Raw genomic sequence first — 26,016 nt, 5'->3', positions numbered from 1 at the left:
GCAGGGTTCCTGACTCTCATAAATTCCTTTTTAAAAACCCTGCTGCAGACCCAAAAACTGTTTCTCAGGGTCCCAAAGGAGTTAAGGCTTCCGCTGCAAAAAAAACCCTACCCCCTCTGACAGAGATTCTAGGACACTGGATAGATGGGGAAAAAAGTTTACACATCTGCTACCTTGGCTATTAGGGCCTTAAACTGTCAGTTTCATATGCTCAAATATCAGCAACATGTCTTGGCATTGCTTAAACAGAAAATGTTAAACTTTGAATGTGCAGAAAACAAGGAAATGCAGAATTTATTGCATGCAGCTGAACAAATTGGAGAGCATACTTTGCAATGTGGTTTTGATTCTTTAGAGGCCTCCTGCAGGGCCGCAGTTACAGCTTCTGTAGTTAGGAGGCATGCTTGGTTAAAGGAACAAAATCTGCCCGATCATGTTAAAGTTAGATTATTGGATGCACCTTTACAGCATGATACTTTGTTTGGTGTTAAGGCAGAAGAGGTGTTAAAGAAAATGGAGGACAAAGCTAAATCTATGCAGGCGGTTAAAGATTTTTTACAAGTACAGCCACCCAGGTTTAGTAGACAATGGCCAACAAAGAATTGGTCCTTTCCTGTGTCAAACAGACCTCAAAGGGGTAGAACCAGACACCATAGAGGCAGATCCCAGGCGCAAGGTTCATTCCGCTCAAAACAATGGGGGGCTTCTACCTCCAAAGTTGGAGAAGACAAATCACAACCATTCAGGAAACGGTCCCAATTACTCCCCCCTGCCTGCACCAAGCACTTATCTCCTGGCAGCACCCTTTGGGGGAAAATTAGCACTTTTTTTTCTCAAAATTGGCACATTATAACTCAGGACAAGTGGGTCTTCAATATCGTGTCACAAGGCTACAAGTTCCATTTCCATACTCTGCCAAAGACAAACGGCTGACCAGATCTGCCAAAAAATCGATGTGCAGAGGCACAAAAATAAGTCTCATCCCTCATGGACATGGGGGCCATTCAACTAGTACCAGAGCAGGAGCAGGGGCAATGATTTTACTTGACTGTTCTTAGTACCCAGAAAGGGCAAGGCCTGGAGGCCAGTACTGGACCTATCTATTTTGAACACATTCCTGGATATACCAAAATTCAAGATGTTGACTTTGCAGCAGCTTCTACCCATGCTGGGCAAGAAAGCTTGGCTTGTGACTTTAGACCTAAAAGAGGCATACATGCATGTCCCAATCGGACAAATATGCAGAAGATACCTCAGATTCAAGGCTGGCTCAATGCATTACCAATTCTCTGCACTACTCTTTGGCTTATCTACTGCACCCAGGGTCTTTACAAAGTTCCTGGCACCAGTAATTGCATTCTGCAGACAAAGAGTACAAATATATCCTTACTTGGACGACTGTCTAATACAAGCAGAGAACAAGGACGTTCTTCTACAGCATCTGGCGTTTGTGAAAAGACTTCTAACATGCCTAGGGTACACAGTCAACGAAAAGAAATCAAAACTAGTACCCTCTCGAGATAATATTCCTGGGTGCAAGCTTAAATACAACTGCCCAGATGGCTTATGTCATGCCAGACAAACAAAGGCAACTGACTACCTATTTCAAAATGTTGGCAACAAAGGCCCAGTTATCTGCAAGAAAAATTTTGCAGGCTTTCGGCTTCATTGCATCCTGCATCCTAGTAATTCCATATGCAAGACTGCATATGAGGAAACTTCAATGGTACCTAAAAAGTGTTTGGACTCGACATTGCCACAGCCTGGAAACTATGATTACTCTCATTCCCTGCCTGCAACAAGAGTTTCGATGGTGGGCAAAGGCTTGTCACCAAAACAAGGGACAGCCATTCACATTGCCCCCAGCCAGGCAAACACTAACAACGGATGCATCAGATTATGCCTGGAAGGCCCACATGGCATTAAGGTGCTTTCAGGGCACATGGACCTCAAACCAAATGAATGTACATATCAATCAAAAAGAGAGGCTAGCAGTTCAAAATGCCCTTACAGCCTTCAAGGACCTACTTCATCCAGGACAACTAATGATAGACAGACAACACCACGGTCATGTGGTATATAACCAAGCAGGGGGGCACACACTCTTACCCCCTTTGCAGACTAGCCATGACTTTGTGGGACACAGCATTGACTTACCAACTACATCTGCAGGCACAATTCCTGCCAGGAAGGAAAAATACTCTGGCAGACGAACTAAGCAGAAAGCTCATGGATCCCCGTGAGTGGCACCTGGATCCACAAGTCTTCGGCATGATAACAAGGAACTGGGGATGCCCGGACATAGATCTGTTTGTCTCCCCTCACAACTACCAACTAAAAAGATTCTGCACAAGGATTTATCACAGACAAGCATGGAAAGTGGATGCCCTATCAGTATATGCATTTCCCCCTCTTCCTGTCCTTCCCAAGGTACTCCTAAAGGTCAGACAGGAAAAGCCAAAGATGATACTGATTGCCCCAGACTGGCCCCACCAGTACTGGTATCCAGTACTGAGGAGCTTGTCACAATGCCCAGCTTGGACCTTACCTCAGATACCTCATCTACTGTCCCAGCAAAACAATCAGATCCTGCACAGCCAACTCAGAACTTTAAACCTGGCAGCATGGCAGATAATGTAGTCATACAAAGCACACCTCTCAGTAAAGCTGTGATGGATGTCATTTTGGAGGCCAGAAGGGCCTAGTACTAGAAAACCTTATGCTGGAAAATGGAAGAGATTCTGTGCTGGGAACCAGGCACAAGGAACTGATACAGCTGTGCCAAATATTTCTCAGATTTCGCAATACTTAACTGAGATGCTGGACAAAGGTCTATCTTTTTTCATCTATTAAAATTCATGCATCTGCCATTTCGGCTCATTACAATAGAGCCACCAATCTTTTCTCATCCCTTACTAAAACAGTACTTCAGAGGAGCCAAAAATGTAAGGCCTCCTAGGAGATCACAAATGCCTGCATGGGACATCAACTATGTCTTGGAAAAACTCACCTTGCCTCCTTTTGAGCCAGCTGCTACTGCTGATATAAAGTTTTTATCTTGGAAAACAGCTCTGCTCCTAGCAATAACTTCTGCAAGACAAGTTTCAGAGCTTCAGGCACTCATGGCTGTGGAACCTTTTATCATTTTTTTTATCTAGACAGGGTCTCTCTGAGGACAAACCCAACATTTATGCCAAAGGTGGTGTCCAGTGTGACTCTTAACCAAACTATTCATCTGCCAACTTTTTATCCAAATCCACAAAAAATGAACTCGCTGAGGAAAATCCTGCTGTCCATTCTCCAAACCAAGAGTCTCGGATGATGGACAGATTCAGGAAGTGGGTCTATGCTTCAGCGACCTTTGCCATACGTCACTGAATTTTTTGCCACATTCACATGACTTCAAAGAGACCTGATATTAGAGCTTTCAGGAACCTTGGCAGGAGCAGCATCTGATGAGGTACACAATAAGGTTACCTCCTGGCTTGCTATGCTTGAACTGCTATCCAACTCATCCATGCACCTTATTCTGCGCACAGCCGAAGGGATGGCCAGGGCGGCAGGTACAGGTGTTGCCATTAGGCGTCACGCCTAGATGCTCTTGTGTGACTTTGCGGACCCTTTTCAAGTCTTCCTTTATCAGAGCTCCGGTAGCTGCTACCTCGTTGTTTGACTCAAAAGTCAGAGACACATTAGCCATGTGTGAGAAGGATGGAAAGACCTTTTCTGCCATGGGCATACGTTTTTCCAGTCCTCAACAACCTTACTCCAGGAATCAGAGGAGTGGAAAGATGTGGTTCAAGGAGTCCCGAGGGCCTTTTCAGGACACACGTGGCGAGTATTCTCCCCGGGCAGAGGGAAGAACTTTTCAGTAAGATGCCTCTCCTGTGGTACAGGGGGGTCCAGGTAACCAGGGTTTCAGAGATTCTTTCTCTGGACAACCCTACCAGTACTCCTGAGCAGCGGCCCAAATGGCCTACCTCTGGAGGCACTCGGGCAGGGGGGGGGATTTTCTCTGCACCATCTAGCCTGTCACACAGTAACATCAGGATGTACAAACAATAATTACCAGAGTTTACTGTATGTCCATCAACCGTTATCCCAGACCACCAAGGAGAATCCCTGATGTTCCACCTAGTCAGAGGGCTATAGCGGCACTAGAAATCCAAAAGCTGCTTCAAACAAAGTGTCATCCGAACAGTCCCACCAGACCAAATAGGATCCGGATTTTACCCAAGGTTCTTTTTAGTGCCAAAAAAGACAGGGAACTGGAGGCCAGTATTAGACCTCAGTGTACTGAACAAGTTTGTTCAACAGACAAAATTCTGGATGGTCACGGTTCAGTCTATCCTTCCTTTTCTGGAGAAAGATGATTGGATATGCTCTGTAGATCTTCAGGATGTGTATTGCACCATAAAAATGGACAAGCGCTCCAGAAGATATCTCCGGTTCTGGCTGGGAGCCAGTCATTGCCAATTTTGAGCACTGTCCTTTAGTATCAACACAGTGTTCACTAAATGCATAGCAGTAGTAGAAGTTCACTTAAGGCTACAAGGATTGTAGGTGTTTCCATATTTAGATTGTCCCCTCACTAGGCATCTACTGCTTTTTACCTTGGACTCCATTCTGAGGCTTGCAGAGTTCCTAGGCATCTCAATAAATAGAGAATAGTCTAAACTATCCCCCACACAAAGCTTAGAATTTATCGGATAACATTAAACACAAGATCTTGCATGCCGCTGTCCCTCTTCACCAACTGATCAGGCTTAGGACATAGCTCAAGACAAAGTTCCAGCTCATCTGGTTTTACAACTTCTTGGGTCTATGGAAACAACAATCACCCTAGTTCCTGTAGCGAGATACCATATGAGGCTGCTTCAGTTGCTCCTCATGTCACAGTGGTCTCTGCTAACACATCCAGTGTCGCACCCAATCTGCATAACCGTCCGTTGCCAGCAGGATTTAATTTGGTAGATGAAACGAGAAGAAAAATTGTGGAGCCACCCCTTCTTACCCTCTCAGCCCAATGTCGTAGTGACCCTGGATGCTTCCCTGATGGGGCGGGGGGGTATTTTCAGGGAAAGTCAGTCCAAGGCACTTGGTCCCCTATATAGAGACCAGTTTGCATAGTCAACGTCCTGAGGGCAGTGCTACTAGCTTTGCAAGCCTTTCAATCCACCCTCCCCTTCGGGAACAATTGCTATTCAGTCAGGCAACATGTTAATGGTCTGGTACATCAACAAACGGGGGAACCAGATCCTTCCCTTTATGTCGGGAAGCTGTGAGAGTTTGGCAATGGGTGATCACCTCCAATCGCTTTCTGATAGCAATGCACATCTCGGGGAATTTCAGTGTGATTGCAGACAAATTGAGCAGATGCATTCTCCTGCCTCACGAGTGGTTTTTCAATCCCATTGACATAGCGAAGATTTTTTATCAATGCAGTCAGCCTTGATGTGATCTATTTGCCTCTTCCACAAACCACAAGTGCAGCATCTCCTGTACCCTAATCCCCCTCACCCCCAGGGTGAATCCCCAAGAGATGCTGTCCTACACAATTGGCCCCATGGACTGCTTTATGCCTTCCCACCAATTCCCCAATTTTTTAAGAAAGCCCAGTGGTTGAGAAGCAAAGTGATCCTCATTGCACCTTATTGGCCCCGTCAATTCTGGTTTCTCTTTCTCTGGCCTCACCTAGTTCACTGCCCGTGGACTGTGGGTCCAACTCCAGATCCGTTGCCTCACCCACAGGGACTAGTCCATCCCAGACTAAAAAGCTTCAAGCTGATGGCTTGGTTCCTCCACTTCCAGTAACTGGCAGGCAGAATAACCTATATTCCAGTACAAACGATGCTTCTAGCTTCTCATAAACCATCCACCTGGAAACTTTACCTTAGTAAATTGAATAGATTTGTTTTTGGTCTCTGGGAAAACAAATTGAGCCCTTTTTAGCTTCACTTGACAAAGTATTAGAATACTTATCAACTTTGTTCCAATTGGGAGCCTCCACCTCTACTGTTAGAGTTCATTTAGCTGCTATTTCAATGTTTCATAATGGTTTCAACAACTTTTCTTTGTCTCATCTCCTTTGCAAAACCTTTATAAAGGGTGTTTTGCATTTGAAACCACCTTTTAAAGAGCCCATTGCATCTTGCAATTTAATGCTAGTCTTACAAAGTTTGGTCCATCAGCCCTTTGAACCAGCAGCCCCGTGTGATATTAAATATTTATCTTGGAAAACTTTATTCCTGATAGCCATCACATTGGCCAGAAGGATATCAGAATTGCAAACTTTGTGTGTGAAACATCCATATATCATTTTTCACAAAGAGAGAGCACCACTTAGATCTAATCCCTCCTATCTGCCTGAAGTAGTATCAGACTCCAGTATCGATCAGTCTATAGACCTACCAGTTTTCTTCCCAAACTTTTCAAACAAGGGGGAATATTGCTTGCATTTGTTGGACATAGAGACAATTACATGTTTATCTGGATAGTCTTAAATCATTTAGAAAATCAGACCAACTGTTTCTATCCTTTTTCAGGTACTAGACTGGGCAAACCAGTTTCAAAGGTTACTCTATCAAAATGGTTGAGAGATTGCATCACTTTTGTTTATACTCAAAGCACCAACAAAGATTAAGGCACATTCTACTAGATCTACTTCCACTTCAGTAGCCTTTCATTCCAGAGCTTCTATGGATGACATATGCGCAGTCACAACCTGGGCTACTCTCCATACCTTTATCGGCCTCCAGAGGGAGACATCCTTTGGCTCTATGGTGCTCAAGAATATCCTTCCTTAGGGCCTCCCAAAGTTTAAAGTAACTAGCAACTCTGTCCCAATGAATAAAGATTGATATCCGATAAAGAAGGTATGTTCTTATATAATGTTCTGTCTGTGTTGTCGGTCTTTATTCATTCTTGACATCCCACCCTCCTACCCCCCTTCCAAAGACCCCTGGAGATTCGGAAATAGTCCTGGGATCCTGATAGGGTAGTTGCAAAGACAAAGCTGTCACTTTTTCTCCATTTTCTATGGGCAAGACTCTATCTGAAGCGAAGAGAGGCACTATGGGTAGCCTTAGTTGAGTTTCTGGCTGTACGAGCTTGATAAAATGGCCTAGCTGGTTCTGAGAACAAAACCCAGGACCCAACAGTTCAAGAATGAATGAAGATAGACAACACAGGTGGAACGTTATGGTAAGAACATAACTTCTTTATTTCTGCCTGCATTCTCACTGCCCCTTCTCAAGCCTCCATATATCTGAAGTCCATCTGATGCATCAGTAAGGGTGTCAGTGAGCTTTACTGTCTAGGTCTTGGTTTCCATTCGCAGCCATACTGATAGCTTCATCACCAGCATGCTGCAGCAAATCAGTCTCCTGTTACATGTTGGCAATGTGATCTCATTAGCTACTTTTGTTGGAAACTTTCACCCCCCCCACCCCCAAGTTGGAGCTCTTTGCATATTTCAGGCTATTAGTTCTTCTGAGGTTGTTGACTCATCTTTCAGCTGTGCCTCCTATTGATGATGGTAGACATCTGTTAGTTCTTCAGACGTCTGTTGGTATTACAGGAGCCACCTTTTCACTGTCACTGAAAGCTATGGTGGGCAGCTGTGATGTCCACTTTGTGCTACATGTCAGAGGGATATGCTGTGGGTGGCTTTTTAGAAATACAAAAATGTTACAGTATTTCATCAGACTTACAAGCAGGCTTCAAGTATTTAGATATCTTGAACAAGAGGGAGTAGCTGAAACATCTAAAGCTGCTACCGGTATGCAATACATTAACCAGTATTTATTTATTTAAATTCTGTTGTCCCATGTTAACAAAGTTGAATCCCACAAGCTTAGCTTCTTTTCAGGAAAAAAGAGTCCTTTAAACAAAAGTTAGAAAATTTGGCCAGGACACTGGTGAAAATCTCTTACTGTTTTTCCATTAAGTACCATTGGATCTTTACCATCCACATACCCAACCACCAGCACAAGCAGATACAACTTCCAGGATGGCATCTCAGAAGAGTACCAGACACAGAGACGCACACACAAAAATCTTGCTATACTGTAGTGTCACCTCTGCAGCATCAATCCTCTTACCTCGTATAGGGACTGAACTCGCAGCTTTCAGATTTTCATAACACCAAAGATGACTACCCTACCTGCTGCTCTACAGATAATAAGAACCAGAGGGCAGTAACAGTTTTAAAATACGCTGAACAATATATGGAAATTAACAATACAGACATGGTATTGAAGACTAAACAAGACGGACACAATTTTGAAGTTTAAATACTGGCTCAGACATGATGCAGAAACAAAGTTATGTGAAGCCTCTTCCCCACAACACCACACTCACTAACACTAGGGCTAAGGGCAGACCTCATACATCCACTCACAACAGTTTCTAACAAATAACCAAGTGGATCAGTGCAATCACTTGCACTGCTTTCTACATCTGAAGCTGATTACAACTGCCACAAAATTTAAGAATTGCATAACACACATACTGCATACATCTAGCCTGTACCTGCACTGCAATTATAAAATATTGATTATTGTTCATTACAAACACACACACTGCTGTAAAATGGCTGCAGTTCTAACTTGCAGTGTTAGTCTTTTAAAAGACCAGTTTTGATATTTGGAGCATCATCATATTGTTAGGATCCCCCTGTGATTATGTGAGGTAGTGCCAGCTGTGCCAGGGGGAGTAGGGCAGTTCAAGTGTAACATGCCAGCATAGCTAGCTGGAGTTTTGTAAAGAATTGTCATTTGAATATCAGACTGATTTGTACAGATAAGAAGAATATATACTCCCAATGAGCTCCTATAACCTCCAGAAGTAAAACTGAAAGAAACAATACAGTACCAGAGAACAAAAGTCCTTCCAGGAGGCAGACAACAGCAATTTCCAATGTAGTTCAAAGAATAATCTACAAAAACAGTCTTCAAAGACAGCTCCACAAGGAAAAACAGGAACATTCAATTCTGATAAAACACAGCACTGCTTTATTCGAACCAAACACAAGCGCTTTCACTACTGCTTCTTCAGGTGTATGAAAAAAGTTAAAATAGCACCTGTTTAAATACCAAATGAATGTTCAGAACAGGGGAAGAAGCACTACGCGCTACAAAAGGAAGAACGAAGAAAATATGGACAACATTTGGCCCATAAAGAAGGCCTTCCAACAGCAAGTAAGACATTTGTAACAAATTTGTCTAGTCATTATTTGACTGAATCTGAATATAGTGTTTTGAGTAAGGGACTAACTTTTATCCCTGCTTCAGATATGAATATAGTTGACTTGATTCTAGATTTTAAGTTGTTTACGAGAAATCTAATGCTAAAAACTATGTATAGACAGGCGGCTGGTATTAAGCCTTCTGACTTCTCTAAGTTTGTTAAACCAAGTTGCTATACACCTATACTTTTGCCTGTCATTAATGCTTTTGAACAAATATGTATTGCTGACATCTATGAAGTATATAACAATGCACAATGTGGTAAGAGAACTTTTGGTAGGAATAATCTTAATAAACAAGAATCATGTGCTTTGTGTGATTTAGAGAAGAATGACAAATTAGTTATATGACCAGCTGATAAGGGTGGCCGGATTGTGGTGTTTGATGCTGAATTTTATAATGAGCTTATGGGAGAAATGTTGTCAGATGTGAGTTTTTATGAACCCACAACTTTACAGAAAGTGAAGACCATGGCACTTTCTATTAGTAATGAAATTAAGTTGATGGGGGAGCATGGATTTTTAAATTGTGAATTGCAGAAGTATTTTTTGTTTGAGAATTATGTGATACCTCAGATACAGGGACTGCCCAAGCTACATAAGAATTTATTTAGGCCCCCTATGAGACCAATTGTCTCAGGGGGTGGATGGTGTACTGAAGCTATTTCAATCTATTTAGATTTTAAATTAAAACCACTACTAGAGAAACATCAAACATTACTACGGGACACTGAACATTTTTTAAATGATTTATTTGTATGTACAGAGAATGTTGATAGGATGGATAGTGTGTTTTTAGTCACTCTAGATGTGGTCTCATTATTTACTGTCTTCCCTAATTCTATAGGTCTTGAATATTTGAGCAGGTTACTGTCTTCTAGTGATTTATATAGGGGTGAAGAAATAGCATTAATACAGGATTTGTTGAACATTGTTTTGGAGAATAATGTTTTCATGTTTGATGGTAAAGTATACCATCAGAAAAATGGTGTAGCTATGGGCAGTTCCTGTTCTAATAGTTATGCTAATGGGGTCATGTTGGCTTGGGAGATGGAATTCATTCACTCCAGTCCATATGAAGAGAATATTATTTTATATCTGCGATTTGTTGATGATCTTTTTATTTTGTGGGGAGGCACTGAGGATGAATTGTTAACTTTTGTTAATTATTTGAATGGGACTACCACCTTCTTTAAATTTACTTTGGGGTACTCTAAGTCGAGCATTAGTTTTCTTGATGTCTTAGTAGAGAAGAATGAATCTGGGGATATCTACACTAAATTACACAGGAAGGAATGTTATGTTAATAGTCTGCTCAGCAGGGATAGTATGCATCCGAGGCATGTGTTTACCAATATTGTACAGAATCAATTTTTTAGAGCCTCTAGGCTGAACGTTAGGGATAGTGACTGTGAACAACAACTTAAAACCACCAGTGAGGAATTAAGGGGCAGAGGTTATGAAGGAAGGTTGGTGGAGGATAGGAGTTCTGAGGTTAGGCAACTAAGAACTAGTAGAGCTAAACCTTATTTCTCAGGTGGGGATAAGAGGAAGAAGAATTTATTGAGTAGTGACACTAAGCTTGCCATGTGTATTCCGTACACTAGAGATGTTAGGAATTACATCAGTGTGTTTGAGTATTGGAATATACTGTTGACAGATCCGGTTTTGAAAGACATAATAGGAGAAGTGCTCCAGTTTACTTTTAAGAACAAGAGAAATCTGAAGAGGAGGTTGTGTATACCTAAAAGATGTGGGTTGGATGATGCAGTTAGTGGTACTAAACCATGTGGCAAATGCAATCAGTGCACTTTACATTTTAGAGGGAGTTACCTTTCAACATCCTGACACCAAAAGAATATTTGATATAAGGGTTAGTGCTAGTTGCTATACTAAGCATGTTGTTTATCTTTCGGTGTGCTCTCTGTGTCAAAGTTTCTATGTTGGAAAAACAGGTAGGATGTTAAAGGAGAGAATCAGGGAGCATGTTTATCACATTGCCAAAGGCTCTAGGGTTAATGCCCTAGCAAAACATGTTATAGAGAAAGGTACCAACAATAGCTTCAAGTTCATGGTAATATCAAAAGCTATTGTCAGTGATAGGTTTAGTGATGTCAGAGGAAGAACTGAAGAACTTGAAGCTAGGTGGATTGTTATGCTGAGGGCTACATTTGGCCATGGTTTGAATGATAGTATGCCCATGAAGCCAACATTAAAGAAAAGGAAACTACGTAGGTAACTGTTTTTATTAGTTTTATTTATTATTTATTATTTTCTATGTATACTTATTTATGCACTTTATACATTTAGTTATACATTTAGTTATATATATTTATGTGTGTTTTAAATGTATTTTTGTATTTTATCCTTTAGGCAAGTTTTTTGTGACATGTTGCCTTTAAACTAATTGATCATGTGCTCAGTTGTTTCGTATTTAAACAGGTGCTATTTTAACTTGTTCATACACCTGAAGAAGCAGTAGTGAAAGCGCTTGTGTTTGGTTCGAATAAAGAAGTGCTGTGTTTTATCAGAATTGAATGTTCCTGTTTTTCCTTGTGGAGCTGTCTTTGAAGACTGTTTTTGTGGATTATTCTTTGAACTACATTGGAAATTGCTGTTGTCTGCCTCCTGGAAGGACTTTTGTTCTCTGGTACTGATTTGTACAGATGCTTGTGTTAAAATGTATTTATAAAGTTGCTTTGTTAAAACATGTATCAACAGTGGGTCCTGCTGGACCGAAAAGAAATCTACATGCATGTCAGACTGTGTTGTTGTCACTGATAAAATGTATGTATTTTAACAGTGGATACTGGAAGGGAAGAGGTTAAGCTCAGCCCAGCTAACTTTAAGAAAAATAGCCTGAAATTAAATTACTTGGTTTCGGCCATAAAGATTTTATCTCGCAAGTCTGAATGCAGCCAGAGACGTAGTGTCTGTGAAAAGCCTGGCCTGGGATCCTGCTCTGTTGTCCTTGGTGATGAACTAATTGCTAACCTGGAGTGCCAGAGAATGGTGTGTTAGATTTTGTAGGAAGGGTGGAAGTGTTGGAATTGTTTTACAGTTTCCAAATGCTATAATAAACCTTAGCTAAAGTTTTGTGTGTGTAACGTCCCCACTCTGCAACAGTAATTAAGGAGCCTCAATCCTCACCCCTGACACTGCAAAGGGACGTTCACTTGGAATACAAATGGATACTCTCAGTATTTCCAGATGCAGACTTCTCTGCATCTAGCAAAATTTCTGCTCATAGCACACAGGGAACACACTCAGCCTGGGGTCTGGCTTTCTTTCTCTCTCTCCCCTCCCCCCCAGGTCCCCAGTAAGGCTCCCCACTGGCACAGCTGTAGGGTTAAGTAATCAGCCAAGTGTCTAAGCCAAGTCTTCCAGCACCGTGTCTGTGAAACCATTGTTTGGTGTCCCTCCTCCAGGTAGCTGTCTCTCTCTCTCTCTCTCTGTCTCTGTCTCTCTCTCTGTCTCTCTCTCTCTCTCTCTCTGTCTCTCTCTCTCTGTCTCTCTCACACACCTGGGAAAGGCTGGCACAGATTACCCATTCTACCATCTCTGCCCAGACTGTAAAGTAGATTCATTGCCACCAGTCAGTTACTATAAGGCTGTTAAGAGTACCCAGTTATACTGCGTGAAATTAATACGAGTTTAAATGGTAATGTTGACCAAACAGCAAGGCCTTCAGGAGTAGCCAGAGTTATCACCAAATAAATATATGCAAATACTCTCAAAACTTAAATATTTTTTCTAAAAGGACCAGCCACAGCAAGAAGTTTAAATATATTTAATAATAAAAGAACATGAACATACTAAATAGATGTTTACAGTGAACACCAGAGTTTCAATCACAGGAAATATTTAAAAAAAATAACACAGCTAGAAATATTCACACAATTACAGAAAAACAATACTTAACTATTTTCACTATATTTTCCTGACTAATCCTAAAGAGTACTAGTCCCTTGTCACTTACTAGCGCAAGGCAAGATGAAGTGGGTGAGTGGTCTTCCTCCTTTGTTTGGTTCCAAGAACAGACTGCTCAGTCTAGCCGAGAGAGTTCTGAATATATCTAAATATTTCTGGGATAACCTACAGAATGACATCGCATCTGGTCATCTGACTCTGTTACCCACACTATCACCAACACTAGAAGCTGCCAGGATTTCAGCAGCTATGTGTTATCATACACATAGAGCTTTGCTCAGATCTGCTGCAGCTCCTAAAAGCCATAAAACAATTTCAAATCTCTACCATCCCACAGAAGCAATTGGCAACCTGCTAGAGACAGTAAAGAAGACTTCCTAATAGTTAGTTTTCCAGACATTTTGTCTCTGGCTGCAACCAGAACTTTTAAGGTACTAATCTGTATGACCTAATTTAATTTCAACTATTTTTCAAAGTTTGCTGTAGCTGGATTTTGATTAATCTCTTCCATTCCAGTATTATCTGTTAAAACTTATACATTTAATTCAGTTACACTAAAGCATGTATATTTATTTTCTTTCCAGCAGGGCACACTGTTGATGCATTTTAACGCAATCAGCTTTACAAATACATTTTTCAGCACAAGCATCTGTACAAATCAGTTTGTTATACAAATGACATGTAATTCTTTACAAATTCCAGCTAGCTGTGCTGGCATATGTTACAAATCCACACCCCTACTTCTCCTGGCATGGCTGGCAGTACCGTCTTGCCACAGTATGTATTGTGACACATCAGTGCCAAATCCTGGCTCAGTTTCTAGTGAGAAGGTAATGTGGGAACCACAGAGTCAGGTGACCAGATGTGATGTCATTTTGTATCCAGCACTGAAATTGTATTTGAGTACTAGTGAGAGATGTGAGATGTGCACTCTGTTTTTGGACCTAGCAAGACACTCTTCCACTTTAATCTTTCCTTGCTTTAGTAAGTAACTACGGAACAGTAATTCTTCAGTCACTTAAAGAATATAGTGGGATTAGCTAAATGTTTTTTTCTGTAGCTGTCAGAGTCTTCCATCGGTGGAATTTTTTTATATTTCCCATGACTGAAACTGTGGTGTTTATTGTAAGTAGATATTTGGTTATTTTCATGTTTTTTTTCTTATTATTTTATTATTAAATATGTCTAAATCTTTCATTATGGATAGTCTGTTAAATATTTAACAATTGAGAATACTTGCATTTATTTAGTGGCACTGTGGCTCCGCTTTCCTGAAAGTCTTGCTGCTTGGTTAAACACTACCATTTGTACAAATATAAATTTTATTAAATGTAATTGGGTACCCTGGTAAGAGCCTTAAAGTGGCTGGCTATGGGTGTTCTGGTGGCAGCAACTTTACCTTATAGGCTAGGTGGAGGTGGCAGAGCAGGTAAGCTGTGCCAGCCTTTCAAAGGTGGGTATGTATGTGTGTGTGATGAAAGGAGATACTGCCAGCCCAGCTAGTTGGAATTTTGCAAATAATTATGTCATTGGTGAACACTGAAATGATTTATACAAGATGCTTGTGTTACAAATATATTAGAACTGTATGTCATGTATATATCAAACTGCTCGTATAGACACATGTGTTGAAAAGGTGTTTGCGAAGTGCTGTTTGAAATGTAACCACGGTGGGACCTACTGGAAGAGAACAGAAATCTACATGCACTATTGTTACTGATATTTTAGCAGTGGAAACTGGGATACAGGAGGTTAACCTCAGTCTAGTAAATTTTAGAAAAACAACTGAAATTAAATGACTTTATGGCTAGGTCATAAAAGACGGTGTCTTTCAGTTTTCAGTGCAGCAAGAGACATAGTGTCTGCATTAGGAAAATCTGTATTGTCTTTAGGGTGAATTAATTACTAGTCTTGAAAGCATGAAGGAATCCGTTATTCAATGACTTCCAACATAGAGATTTGAGGAGAAGCTCTTGTCTTCATATTTTTACAGGTAGATGCTAAATACGGTCATCTTCATCAATGGTTGTCTGGCCTGGGAACTAGCAGTCAGATGTTGAGATGATGTAATTCTGCAAGCTATCCCAGAAGTAGTATTTTAGATATTCATTTGAGAAGGCTGTTAGTGAGACGGAGCATTCTGTCTTGGACCTGACAACTAGAAGATCCAGTCATGTCTGCCTTATTCTATTAACAAATTCTTAGGTTATAGTAATTCTGTTAGATATAGTCAGGAATATAGTAAAGCTTAGTTTAAATGTTTTACTTATCTGAGACTGTCCTGCAATGTTTTAAATATTACCTGTGGTTTTGAACTCTGTAACTGTGATTATATATTTAGTATTGTCTTGTTCTTTTATTATTAAATATATTTAAACCTTTCATTGTGGCTGTTCTGTGTGGAGATATTTAAGTTTTGAGAGCACTTGCATGTTTATTTGGTGACACTGTGTGGGCCATTCTTAATAGCCTTGCTCTTGGTCAAACTACCATTTGTGTTCATATTAATATTCCACAGTAAGATTGGACACCCTTTGTTAAGAGCCTTAAAGTAGCTGATAAGGAGTGACTACTGACTGTGGTCTCTGTGTGCTCTTAAGGGAAATTGCACTTGATGCAGAGAACTGCATCTGGAAATAGTGTGTGTGCACCTGTCATCCTCCCAGTGAACGTCCCCCACTGTTGCCAATGATGAGGATTGAGGCTCCTTGATTACTGGTCCAGTAGTGGGGCATCACTGTGTGTGTGGGTGTATGTATGATTAATCAAATCTCAGTATGTGTGACAGCTACTTTGAATGGGGACACTGAGAGCACTGATTTCACAGAGAGGGTGGTGGAGAACATGGCTTGGAACTCCTGCAAAGGACTCCGCTCTATAGTGGTCAGTGGAGAGTCTTATCTGGGGCCTGGAGAGAAAGTGCAGTCCCAGGACTAGAGTGTGCAAAATAAGGGATAAATTAAGGGAAATTGTACTCTGCAGATAGCTGCATCTGAAAATACTGTCTCTCTTTTTCTCGCAGTGAATGTTCCCCAGTGGTGGCAGTGGTGAGGATTGAGGCTTCTTGATCACTGATTCAGAGAAGGGACATTACATATTGGTGAGCAGCAGTCTGGATATTAATTGAACTTCTGTAGCCTGTAAGCATTTGTGTGTACTCTCAGCAGCCACAAGCTAAACATAGTTTCATTTTTTACGCCTTTTTTTTTTTTTTTTTTTTTTTAAGTTTAGACTTAGTTAGGGAAAGCAGGCAAAGATATCAGCAGAGCATTATGGCAAGCTGACAGTGAAGCATTTGCCTAAGGTGTGCAAATCCAAAGAACTGGTACATGCCAACCTGATTAAAGAAGAAATTATTTCAGCCTTAGTCGCAGGACAGAGCAGCAACCGGTTTGGTGATGGAGATGTGCAGCGTTCAGACACAGGACAATATTTTCCTTGGAGGACTTAAAAAATGAGAAGCAGCGTCAGTGTGAGACATGCTGACTCTTCATCAGGACCGTGAAGGTAATGGGGAGGGGACTAACCGAACCGCAAAAGCAACAAAGATCAGTAAATTTCTTCCACATTACACAAAGTATGTAATTTTGATAGTTTTGTTCATATATTTGAAAGAGTATGTAAGCAGAATGATGTTAACCAAGGTACCTGGCCTCCTTACTTTATGGTAAAGCTTTAACTGCTGTTTCTAAATTGTCTAATACTGATTTTAAATTATGACCATGCTTATTGGAATGTTTATAAGTTAACACTTGAAGCTTACAGAAATAAAATTATGTGAGCATAGATTTAGTGGAGATAAGTGTGTGATTATATAGCTGAACTAAGCACTTATTTTCATAGTTGGGTAAGTGGGTGTCAGGTCTACACATTTGAGTAAGTGGGTGTCAGGTCTACACATTTGAAAGTTTGGCAGAACTTTTGGTGAGGGAAGAAACCTTTAGCACTTTGCCTGAGGACATGAGAATCTGGTTGAGGACATGAGAGTCTGGTTGGCAGACCAGGAGTGTAACTGCAGATGAACAACAACAAGAAATCAGTAGAATGCAAGAGAGTAAACAATATAAGTATATAAGATCTGACTTTAGTGGCGGGGGTAGTAGGTTCCCCTGTTTGAGGGAAAAGGGAATACTGAAATTAAATATGTTTTGTTACGGTTTATAATATACTATGTTACAAGTTGAATGAGGCCATAAGATGTTATTGACCCATTCTCCTTAAAAAAATAAGGAACTTTCAGGCATTATTAATACCCCACACACACGTTTCTTATAAGAGAGGTCGCAATATAGCCGATATGGTGGTACACAGCAAATTTATTGTCCGTAACAGCAGTTTGAGTAGACAGGTTTTTCTTAGAGAGGGATGTTTAAATGTGGGAAATGCTCTATGTAAATAAGTGGTTAATACATTTTCAGTAATTAATGGTATGAAATTTTATCCAGTGGATGAATTTATATGCAATACAGAAAGTGTAATTTATGGATTGCAATGTCCCTGCCAATTGTTTTATATAGAAGAAAGCCAAAGAATGTTCAAAACCAGGTTTCAGGAACATATAGGACACGTAAAAAATGCAGAGGTGGAAAGCCCATTAGGTATGCATTTTAAACAGCTTTACAGCAATGATCCAACTGGATTAAGAGGTTGTATTTTAGAACAAATATTAGTAGAGGTAGGGGAATATGTAGAACGTAAAGAAAAATTGTCACACAAAGAAATTGTGTATACTGAAATATAAATACATTGGCACCAAAGGGTTAAACAATGAGTGCAACTGGAAATATGTGATTGTTTTTTAAATGTTTATTGATGCTTGTTTGTAAATGTGGATATAAAGTGGGGCAACATGTGTTTTACTACCTGAAGGCTTTTTTTAGCCAAGGTGCTAGAGGTGAAGAAATGTTTTTCAGAATTTTCCTTCTGTGGCAGTTGTTTTTGGATTACTGGCTTGATTTGTGCATGTTTTTTTGTATCTCTGCAAATGAGCTTGGGAGAAAAGAGTATCTCTACTTGTCAAGCAGGGCACCACTACATATGAAGGGGATACCTAGTGCTGCACATGGATATAAGGAAGCCCATGGTGGCCAGCCTAAACCACCCCAACAGAGTCCTCCAGTAGAAGGGGAAGCCACTAGTTTAGGTACATGGTCAGGATCAGGGTTTAGATGTTGTAAATGTAACCAGAGGGTCATGTGGCATACAAATCTTCACTGAAGCAAGGTGGGGAACAATAAGTGAGGGAGCAGGCAAGTGGGAATAACAACACGCCAGTGGTAACTTGTCTGGAGACAACAGGGGGTACCAAACTATCACCAGAGTTTGTATCCTATCTTACTGGATGGAAGCCAGGCCACTGCCAAGAGAGACATAGCCTCTGACATAACCACTGTGAAGCCTGCAGTGGTTAAAGAGGAGCAGTACTTGCTTGGGCAGTCAACTCCAGTCAGAACTTTAGGAGGGACCCCATTCCAACTTTGGCCAGAGTTCATTTGACTTGGAGGGTAGAAAAGGAAGCAAGCAAGTAAGTAGGTGTGTTTGAGGATATCCCTACAGATGTCTTGATAGGGAATGATTTTGATAATGCAGCAGCTTGTGTACATAGTTACATGTAGTCAGGCTTGGAGACAGGGATGTGGGTCTGGTAGCCTGGGGGGAGAACCTGACCGACCCCACACCTGAAGCTGGTGATGTGGCTATTTCAGGGAGGGAAATACTGTGTAGAAGTGAGCCTGAAGGTGAACCACAGCTGCTGATAGGTACTGATGTTCCCTTGGACATGGTGACTGCAAAGCCAGAGGTGAGTGGTAGTACCCAGGCTGACAGTGAGGCACCGCTGTCAGAAGATACCAGACTTTCTGTGGCAAGGGAGATGAGAAGGGTCACAAAGGTAGAGTTGAGACAGGTACGGGTGTTGGACCCTACATTACAAGACTTGAAGGATGTAGCTAAGGAGGCACCTGTTTCTCAAGGAAAAAGGGAGTCTGTATACTGGAACAAGAGGTTGTTTATAAAGAGTGGACCCCCTGAGGGAGGGCTAGCATGTGAGCAATACAATTGGTAGTGCCTGGAGCCTACCGCCTGGCACATCTAGCCATAGCCCATGACATTCTTTTTGCAGGTTATATGGGTATAAGTTGTACCAAAAGATGTATTATGCAGAACTTTTAGTCACCTGGGATTGGAAGGGATGTACCAGGGTACTGCACAACCTAAGGCAGGAGACAAGTTCGTTCTTTTGATGCATTTGCCTGTGATTGAGGAGCCATTTCAAAGGGTAGCTATAGAAATTGTGGGGTCTGTGAGTACCCAAGTTCCACAGGGAAGAAATATATCCTGGTGGTAGTAGATTATGCTACTAGATACTCTGAGGCGGTGGCTGTATCCTCCGTTGAGGCAGGGAAGGTGGCAAATGCTTTGTTAGATATTTTCAGCAGGGTAGGTTTCCCAAGAGAAATAATGACTGACAGAGGTGCCAATTTCATGTTAGAACTGCTGGCTTGTCTGTGGGAGCGCGGTGGGGTGAAGCACCTAAAGACTACCCCATTACAACCCCCAGACTAATGGTCTTGTAGAGAGGTTAAACTCTACACTGAAGATCATGCTAAGGACACCTGGTGACCAGTTTGAGATAGTGGGACAAATATTTTCCCCATCTGCTGTTTGCATACAGAGAGATACCCCAGAAATCCACAGGTTTTTCACCGTTTTGATTGCTGTATGGTAATGGGGTGAAGGGGCCCTTGGATTTGATTCGTGATGATTGGGAGGTTGAGTGTGAATCCCGCAAGGAGTCTGTTGTGGCTTATGTCCTAAACCTTATGGAGCTCATGGGCTTGGCCCAGGCGAACCAGGCAGGAGCCCAACAGCAGAAAAAGGTCTGGTATGACAGGAATGCTCAAGCCTGAGAGTATGCTGTGGGACAACAGGTTATAGTGCTCAGTCTTGTCAAACACAATAAGCTGCAAGCAGCTTGGGAAAACCATTCAAAGTGGAAAGGAAGGCTAGTGATGTTAACTACATGGTAAAACTGTTAGGCAAGAGGCAGGGGCAAAATGTGCACCATGTTAATGTGATGAAGCCTTACCATGATAGGGGAGGCCTTTGTGCTGAGTGTTAGCAGTGGGTGGCAGGAGGAGTCTAAGAGGAATTGGTGACTGATGTCCTCAGTGAGGCTCGGACTGACACCTCAGTGGAAAGACACCTCAGTGGAAAGGGTAGCAATGTCCCTGTGGCTATCCCCTACCCAGATTAGAGAAATCCGAGCAGTGGTACAGGAGTTTGGGGACATGTTCACTGGGAAACCTGGGTGCACCCTTCTGGTGCAGCACCATGGGGATACAGGACCCCAAAGACCTATCAAGCAGGCTCCTTATAGGGTGCCTGAGCAAGAGACAGTCTCTGAGGGAGGAGATACAGGAAATGTTGGAACTGGGAGTAATCCAGGAGTGCAGCTGTCACTGGGGATCCCCAGTGTTGCTGGTACTAAAGAAGAATGGCAGCAACAGGTTCCATGTGGAAACCTAAACAGTCACACAGAGTCGGATGCTTACCCCATGTATGGGACAGATGAAGCCTTAGAACAGCTGGGTGGGACTAAGTATCTGACCACTTTTGATCTGACCAAGTGCTCATGGCAGGTACCCCTGACTGTCACCACTAGAGAGAGGTTACCCTTTGTGACTCCTTTTGGATTTTACAAGTTCATGAAGATGCCCTTTGGGATGAAAAATACCCCAGCAACCTTCCAGAGGTGGGTAGATCGTATCCTAGCAAGAGCAGGAGATTATGCCCTTGCTTACCTTCACAATATTACCATCTATAGGCATTCTTGGTGAGAGCTCCTTCAGCATGTCCGGGAGGTTCTGGGCAGACTGCAAAGGGCAGGGCTGACCATCAAGCCCAGTAAATGTCAGGTGGGTATGGCAGAGGTCTCTTACCTGGGACATAAAGTGGGGAGTGGTAAGATCAGGCCAGAACCTGCCAAAGTGTAAGATATTCAGGCATGGCCTACCTCTGTTACCAAAAATCAGATGAGGGCATTCTTTGGATAGTGGGGTACTCTAGAAAGTTGATTCCCATTTATAGTATAATAACTTCAACCGTCATAGACCTTACAAGGAAAAACAGGCCAGATAAGATTGTGTGGTCCCCAGCCGGTGAGCGAGCATTCCAGAAGTGTAAAGAGGCTTTGGGAGGACCCCCTGTGCTAGCCAGTTCAGATTACAGCAAAGAATTTGTTGGGAAGGTGGCTGCATCAAGCAATGGGGTGGGGGCTGTACTCAGCCAGGTTTCCTTGGAGAGAGAGTACCACCCTGTTGTATGTTTCAGCCATAGACTCCAACTCAGGAAGGAATGTAGCTGTAGAAAAAGGAATGTCTAGCCATAGTATGGGCACTGCAAAAACTTCAGCCATATCTGTATAGAAGAAAATTCATTGTGGTTGCAAACCACAATCCCTTAATGCTACATTTTGCCAGCCAGCAAAATGCAAAGTTATTAAGGTGGAGTCTAAAGTTGCAAGCATATGACATAACAGTGCAGCACCGTAGTGGGGTCAGCAATGCCAGTGCAGATGGTTTCTCAAGACATGGTATGGGTTAATGTGTTCCCAGACAGGCTCATTTCTCTCAAGCAGCGTTTCTCTGGGATGACTTTAAAAACTAGCTCGAGTCTTCAAAGGGAGGAGAGATGTGATGGGCGGGTAGTGCCAGCTGTTCCAGGGGGAGTACGGCATTGCATGTGTAACATATGCCAGTATAGTTAGCAAGAGTTTTGTAAAGAATTATGTCACTTGAATATCAGTCTAATTTGTACAGATGCTTGTGTTAAAAATGTATTTGTAAAGTTGCTTGTGTTAAAAATGTATCGGTAGTGGGCCCTGCTGTACAGTAAAGAAATATACATGCATGTCTGACTGTATTGTTCTAACTGATGAAATGTATATATTTTAACAGAGGATACTGGAAGGGAAGGGTTAAGCTCAGCGCAGCTAACCTTAAGTAAAATTGCCTGAAATTAAATGAGTTGGTTTAGGCCATAAATATTTTATTTCACAGGTCTGAATGCATCCATAGACACAATGCTTGTGAAAATCATGGGCTGGGATCCTGCTCTATTCTTAGTGGTGAACTAATTACTACCCTGGGGTGCCAGAGAATGGTTTGTTAGTTTCTACAGGAAGGGTGGAAGCGTTGGAATTGATTTACAGTTTCCAGATGCTGTAATAAACCTTAGCTAATGTTCTGTGTGTGCGTTGTCACATGTCAGTGCAAGATCCTAGCTCCGTTTATAGTGAGAGAGTAGTGTGGGAACCACAGAGTCAGGTGACCAGATGTGATATAATTCTGTAGCCAGCTCTGAAATTGTATTGGAATAACAGTGAGAGATGTGAGGTGTGCACTCTGCTTTTGGAACTGACAAGGCACTCAGACACTTTAACTGAAGAATTACTGTTCCCTAGTTAAAGAAAATGTATGAGATTAGCCAAGTTTTTTTTTGTATCTGTCTGAGTTATTTCCATTGGTGGTGTTTATCTTTCCTGTGATTGAAATTATGGTGTTTATTGTAAATAGATATTCAGTATTTTCATTTTTATTATTATTCATTATTACATATATCTAAGCCTTTCTTTGTGGATGGTCTTTTAGAAAATATTTAACCCTTGGGAGTACTTGCATTTATTTACATTTGTGGCCATGTTCCTGAAAGTCTTGCTGCTTGGTTAAACACTACCATTTGTATAAGTATTAATTTTACTAAGTGTAATTGGGGACCCTGGTAAGAGCCTTAAAGTAGCTGACTTTATCTGTTCTGGTGGCATCAAATCCACCTTATAGTCTGGGTGGAGGTGGCAGAATGGGTAAGCTGTGCCAGCCTTTCCCAGGTGGTTGTCTGTGTGTGAAAATCAAATGTCAAAGAGTGTATATGACTGCTACTTTGAACGGGGACACTGAGAACACTTATTTCACAGAGATGGTGATGGATCACAGCGAAGGTGGTGAATGATTTGGCTTGGAACACCTGGCTAAGGACTCAGCTGTCTAGTGGTCAGTGGGGAGTCTTGTTTGGGTCCTGGAGAGAAAACCCAACCCCAGGACTGGAGTGTGCATTCCCTTTGTGCTGTTAAGGGAAATTGTACTCTGTGCAGAGGGCTGCATCTGAAAATACTGTGTTTGTGTATTTTTCTCACAGTGACTGTTCCCCACCAGTGGCAGTGGTGAAGATTGAGGCTCCCTTGATCACTGGCCCAGAGGATGGATGTCACACCCCAAAAAGCAATGTTTTAAATTTAGCCTTTCTATGCATGTGTACTAGTGATTTATCATGCAGTGAATATTCTCGGTATTTACCTTTTTTGTCTTGGCAGGTGCAATGATGGTACAACTGAAGGATCAAGTAGAAGAGCTAGAAGGCTGGTCAGAGGGAAAAGGTCTTATTCTCCATGGAGCTGCAAACACTTTTTGCTCTGGATCAGACTTAAATTCTGTAAAAGCAATTTCGAATCCTCAGGCAAGTTGTGTGAAATGTGGTGCATTGTACGCTCTTGAGTCAGTTAACAAAAAATTGGCATAGCAATTAGTTCTATCAATTATCCTAAAATAATTTCCTGCTTGTTGGTAGTGCACATTGAACTTGGAAGCCATAGTTGATGCCACTAAGTATTTAAGATAGGTTGAGTGATTTTAAATTAAAGTAAATAAGTTGGTCTGTCTCCTGAGAGTCATGTTGATTCAGTTACTAGATGTGACCACTGTTGGCCAACTGAAGTGCAGATATAGGCTATAGGGCATAGATTCTAAAATCGTGAGACCGGCCTCTCTGGGGAGCATGGACCTGTTTCAGAAGAGACCTAAGCAAATCTAAAAATGCTGTTCACTTAGTGGGATCAGGCTAAATGTAAAATGGTAACAGTCAATGATTATGTGCTTTCTGTCACAATTCTATAGTAAAAGCATTCTGTAGTAATTAGTTTACTTTGTTAGCTGGATTAGCCAAATTAGGCTTGGCCTACTTTCAGGGGATATCTGATGTAGTATTCATATGGACTAGGGAAACATGCACTAAGTACTGATAAAGTATCTTTTTACATATTCAGTGACTGTAATTAAATTTCCAAGTTTGCACTGATTGTACTGTTTTTCTTATACAATTTACCACCTGTAGTAATATCTTGAGGAAAAATAAATTGTATAGTAGTAGTTCCAACACCGGGCACTGAGGGTTTATACTGGACACCTCACTAGGCTTAGATAAATACTGTTCTTGTTTTTGTTATCCCCTTCAGTTACTTCTTTAGTTCACTACATAATTGTTAACAGGGAGTTCTAAAGTATTTTTATTGTTACTGCATAGTTCCCTTGAAGTTGTCCAAAAAAGTTTTAGTACGTTATTAAATCTGGTAAATAGCTGCATATTTTAACTATGCAGAATATATACTATTCTGTTTGTGATAATATGGGTTAGTACAGTAGTGAAAGCCAAATGCTAGTGCAAAATTCTCTCAAAACACTTTTTTTAGCACTGTATTCTGTAGTAATTGTAATGAACATGAACTGTTAAGTGTTATTACTTACAGAAATATGTGCAGTGGATCTCAGACTTTGCATGATTTACCTAAACTTCAGACTATTAGACTATGCTTGACGCAATCGGTCCTCCTATTGGGGAGGCGGGGGTGGTTGTTCGTTAAATGTTGGCCTGTTAGTGTAGAATTCCACCCAATGTTATTTGGCTCATCTTTTAATTTTTTTGTACTGGGTGGCCATCACTGAAAAAGGAATTTTAGTGCAGGTCTTGTCTTGCGAGCTCCATAAATAAAATAAGGAAGTAAATGAGTTTCTAGATGTTTCTCACTTGTTGGCTGATATTACAGTGTGTGTTTTCATCTATTTAATTTGATGCTATTTCCATGTGACAGCTGACCAAACATTTCAAGGTAAAAATACAAAAATAATTGCCACGTATGATAGCCCTAAACGTATTGTCTTTGAAAGCTTCATTGTTTGATAAAATGTGGGATATATGAAGTTCTAACTGGAATGCTTTTCTGTTTTACATATTTAATTTATACATTTGTTCTTTTCCCATTTTTAGGATGGAATGGAGATGTGTATGTTTATGCAGAATGTTTTGACAAGGTTGATGAGGTACTGTATTTTTTTCAATGTTCACAAATAATGAGGTGTATGCATATACAACATACAAATGTTGCATCATCTCTACAATATAGCATTCAGTGAATTGCAGTACTTGTGTTACTTTACAGTACAGTATTTGTGCATTATATGGTACAGTGTATTTTATACTTGCAGTGCTTAGAAGCTGACATATCAGTCGCAAATCTAAGAAGGCACTGTACTATTTCCTAGGCAGTAGATAGGGACTTGAGGTACTGTGCATTTCTATATACTAGATCATAGACAATGAGGTCTAACTTTAGGAAAGTTACAGAAATAGGTACAGTTTTATACTTTCCGTCATCTACTTCCTTCCCTAAGGTTACTAAGAAGCTCTCATCCTGTTTATCCACACCTCTCCGCTTCAGCTTTTAGTATGCATTAGTTGTGACTACAGAAGAGACACAAAAGCAGAAAAAAATTATAATTCTTGAATGAGATAATACAAACATTTTAACTGAAATGTATAATGAAATGTTAAATCTCCTGCTATGTAACTATATACACCATTTACAGTGAATGCTGTTATTTGAGAATAATTCAAATGAGTATTTTTGATCTATGCTCCACTAACAAATCATTACTCTGCATAACTTAACCTCTCCCTGTACTCATACTGCATTGCTGACACTTAGAATACCAAAAAAAACCCCACTTTTT

The 26,016-nt window shown here is 41.1% G+C and overlaps 1 protein-coding gene across 2 annotated transcripts in view; it reads left to right on the top strand.

The window, feature by feature from the left end:
- ECHDC1 (ethylmalonyl-CoA decarboxylase 1) overlaps nt 1-26,016 on the top strand; it is a 301,457-nt gene that overhangs the window by 115,922 nt on the left and 159,519 nt on the right. For both annotated transcript variants that reach the window (XM_044064070.1, XM_044064078.1), the window contains exons 3-4: nt 23,547-23,689; nt 25,274-25,326. In XM_044064070.1, coding sequence (XP_043920005.1) covers nt 23,547-23,689; nt 25,274-25,326 — 196 coding nt within the window. The remainder of the gene's footprint in view (nt 1-23,546; nt 23,690-25,273; nt 25,327-26,016) is intronic.

This window comes from Protopterus annectens, chromosome 1.part0 (genome assembly GCF_019279795.1).
Source record: "Protopterus annectens isolate FY-2018-M chromosome 1.part0, PAN1.0, whole genome shotgun sequence".
Classification (NCBI taxonomy): domain Eukaryota; kingdom Metazoa; phylum Chordata; order Ceratodontiformes; family Protopteridae; genus Protopterus; species Protopterus annectens.
This window is presented reverse-complemented; position numbering and strand designations above follow the sequence as displayed.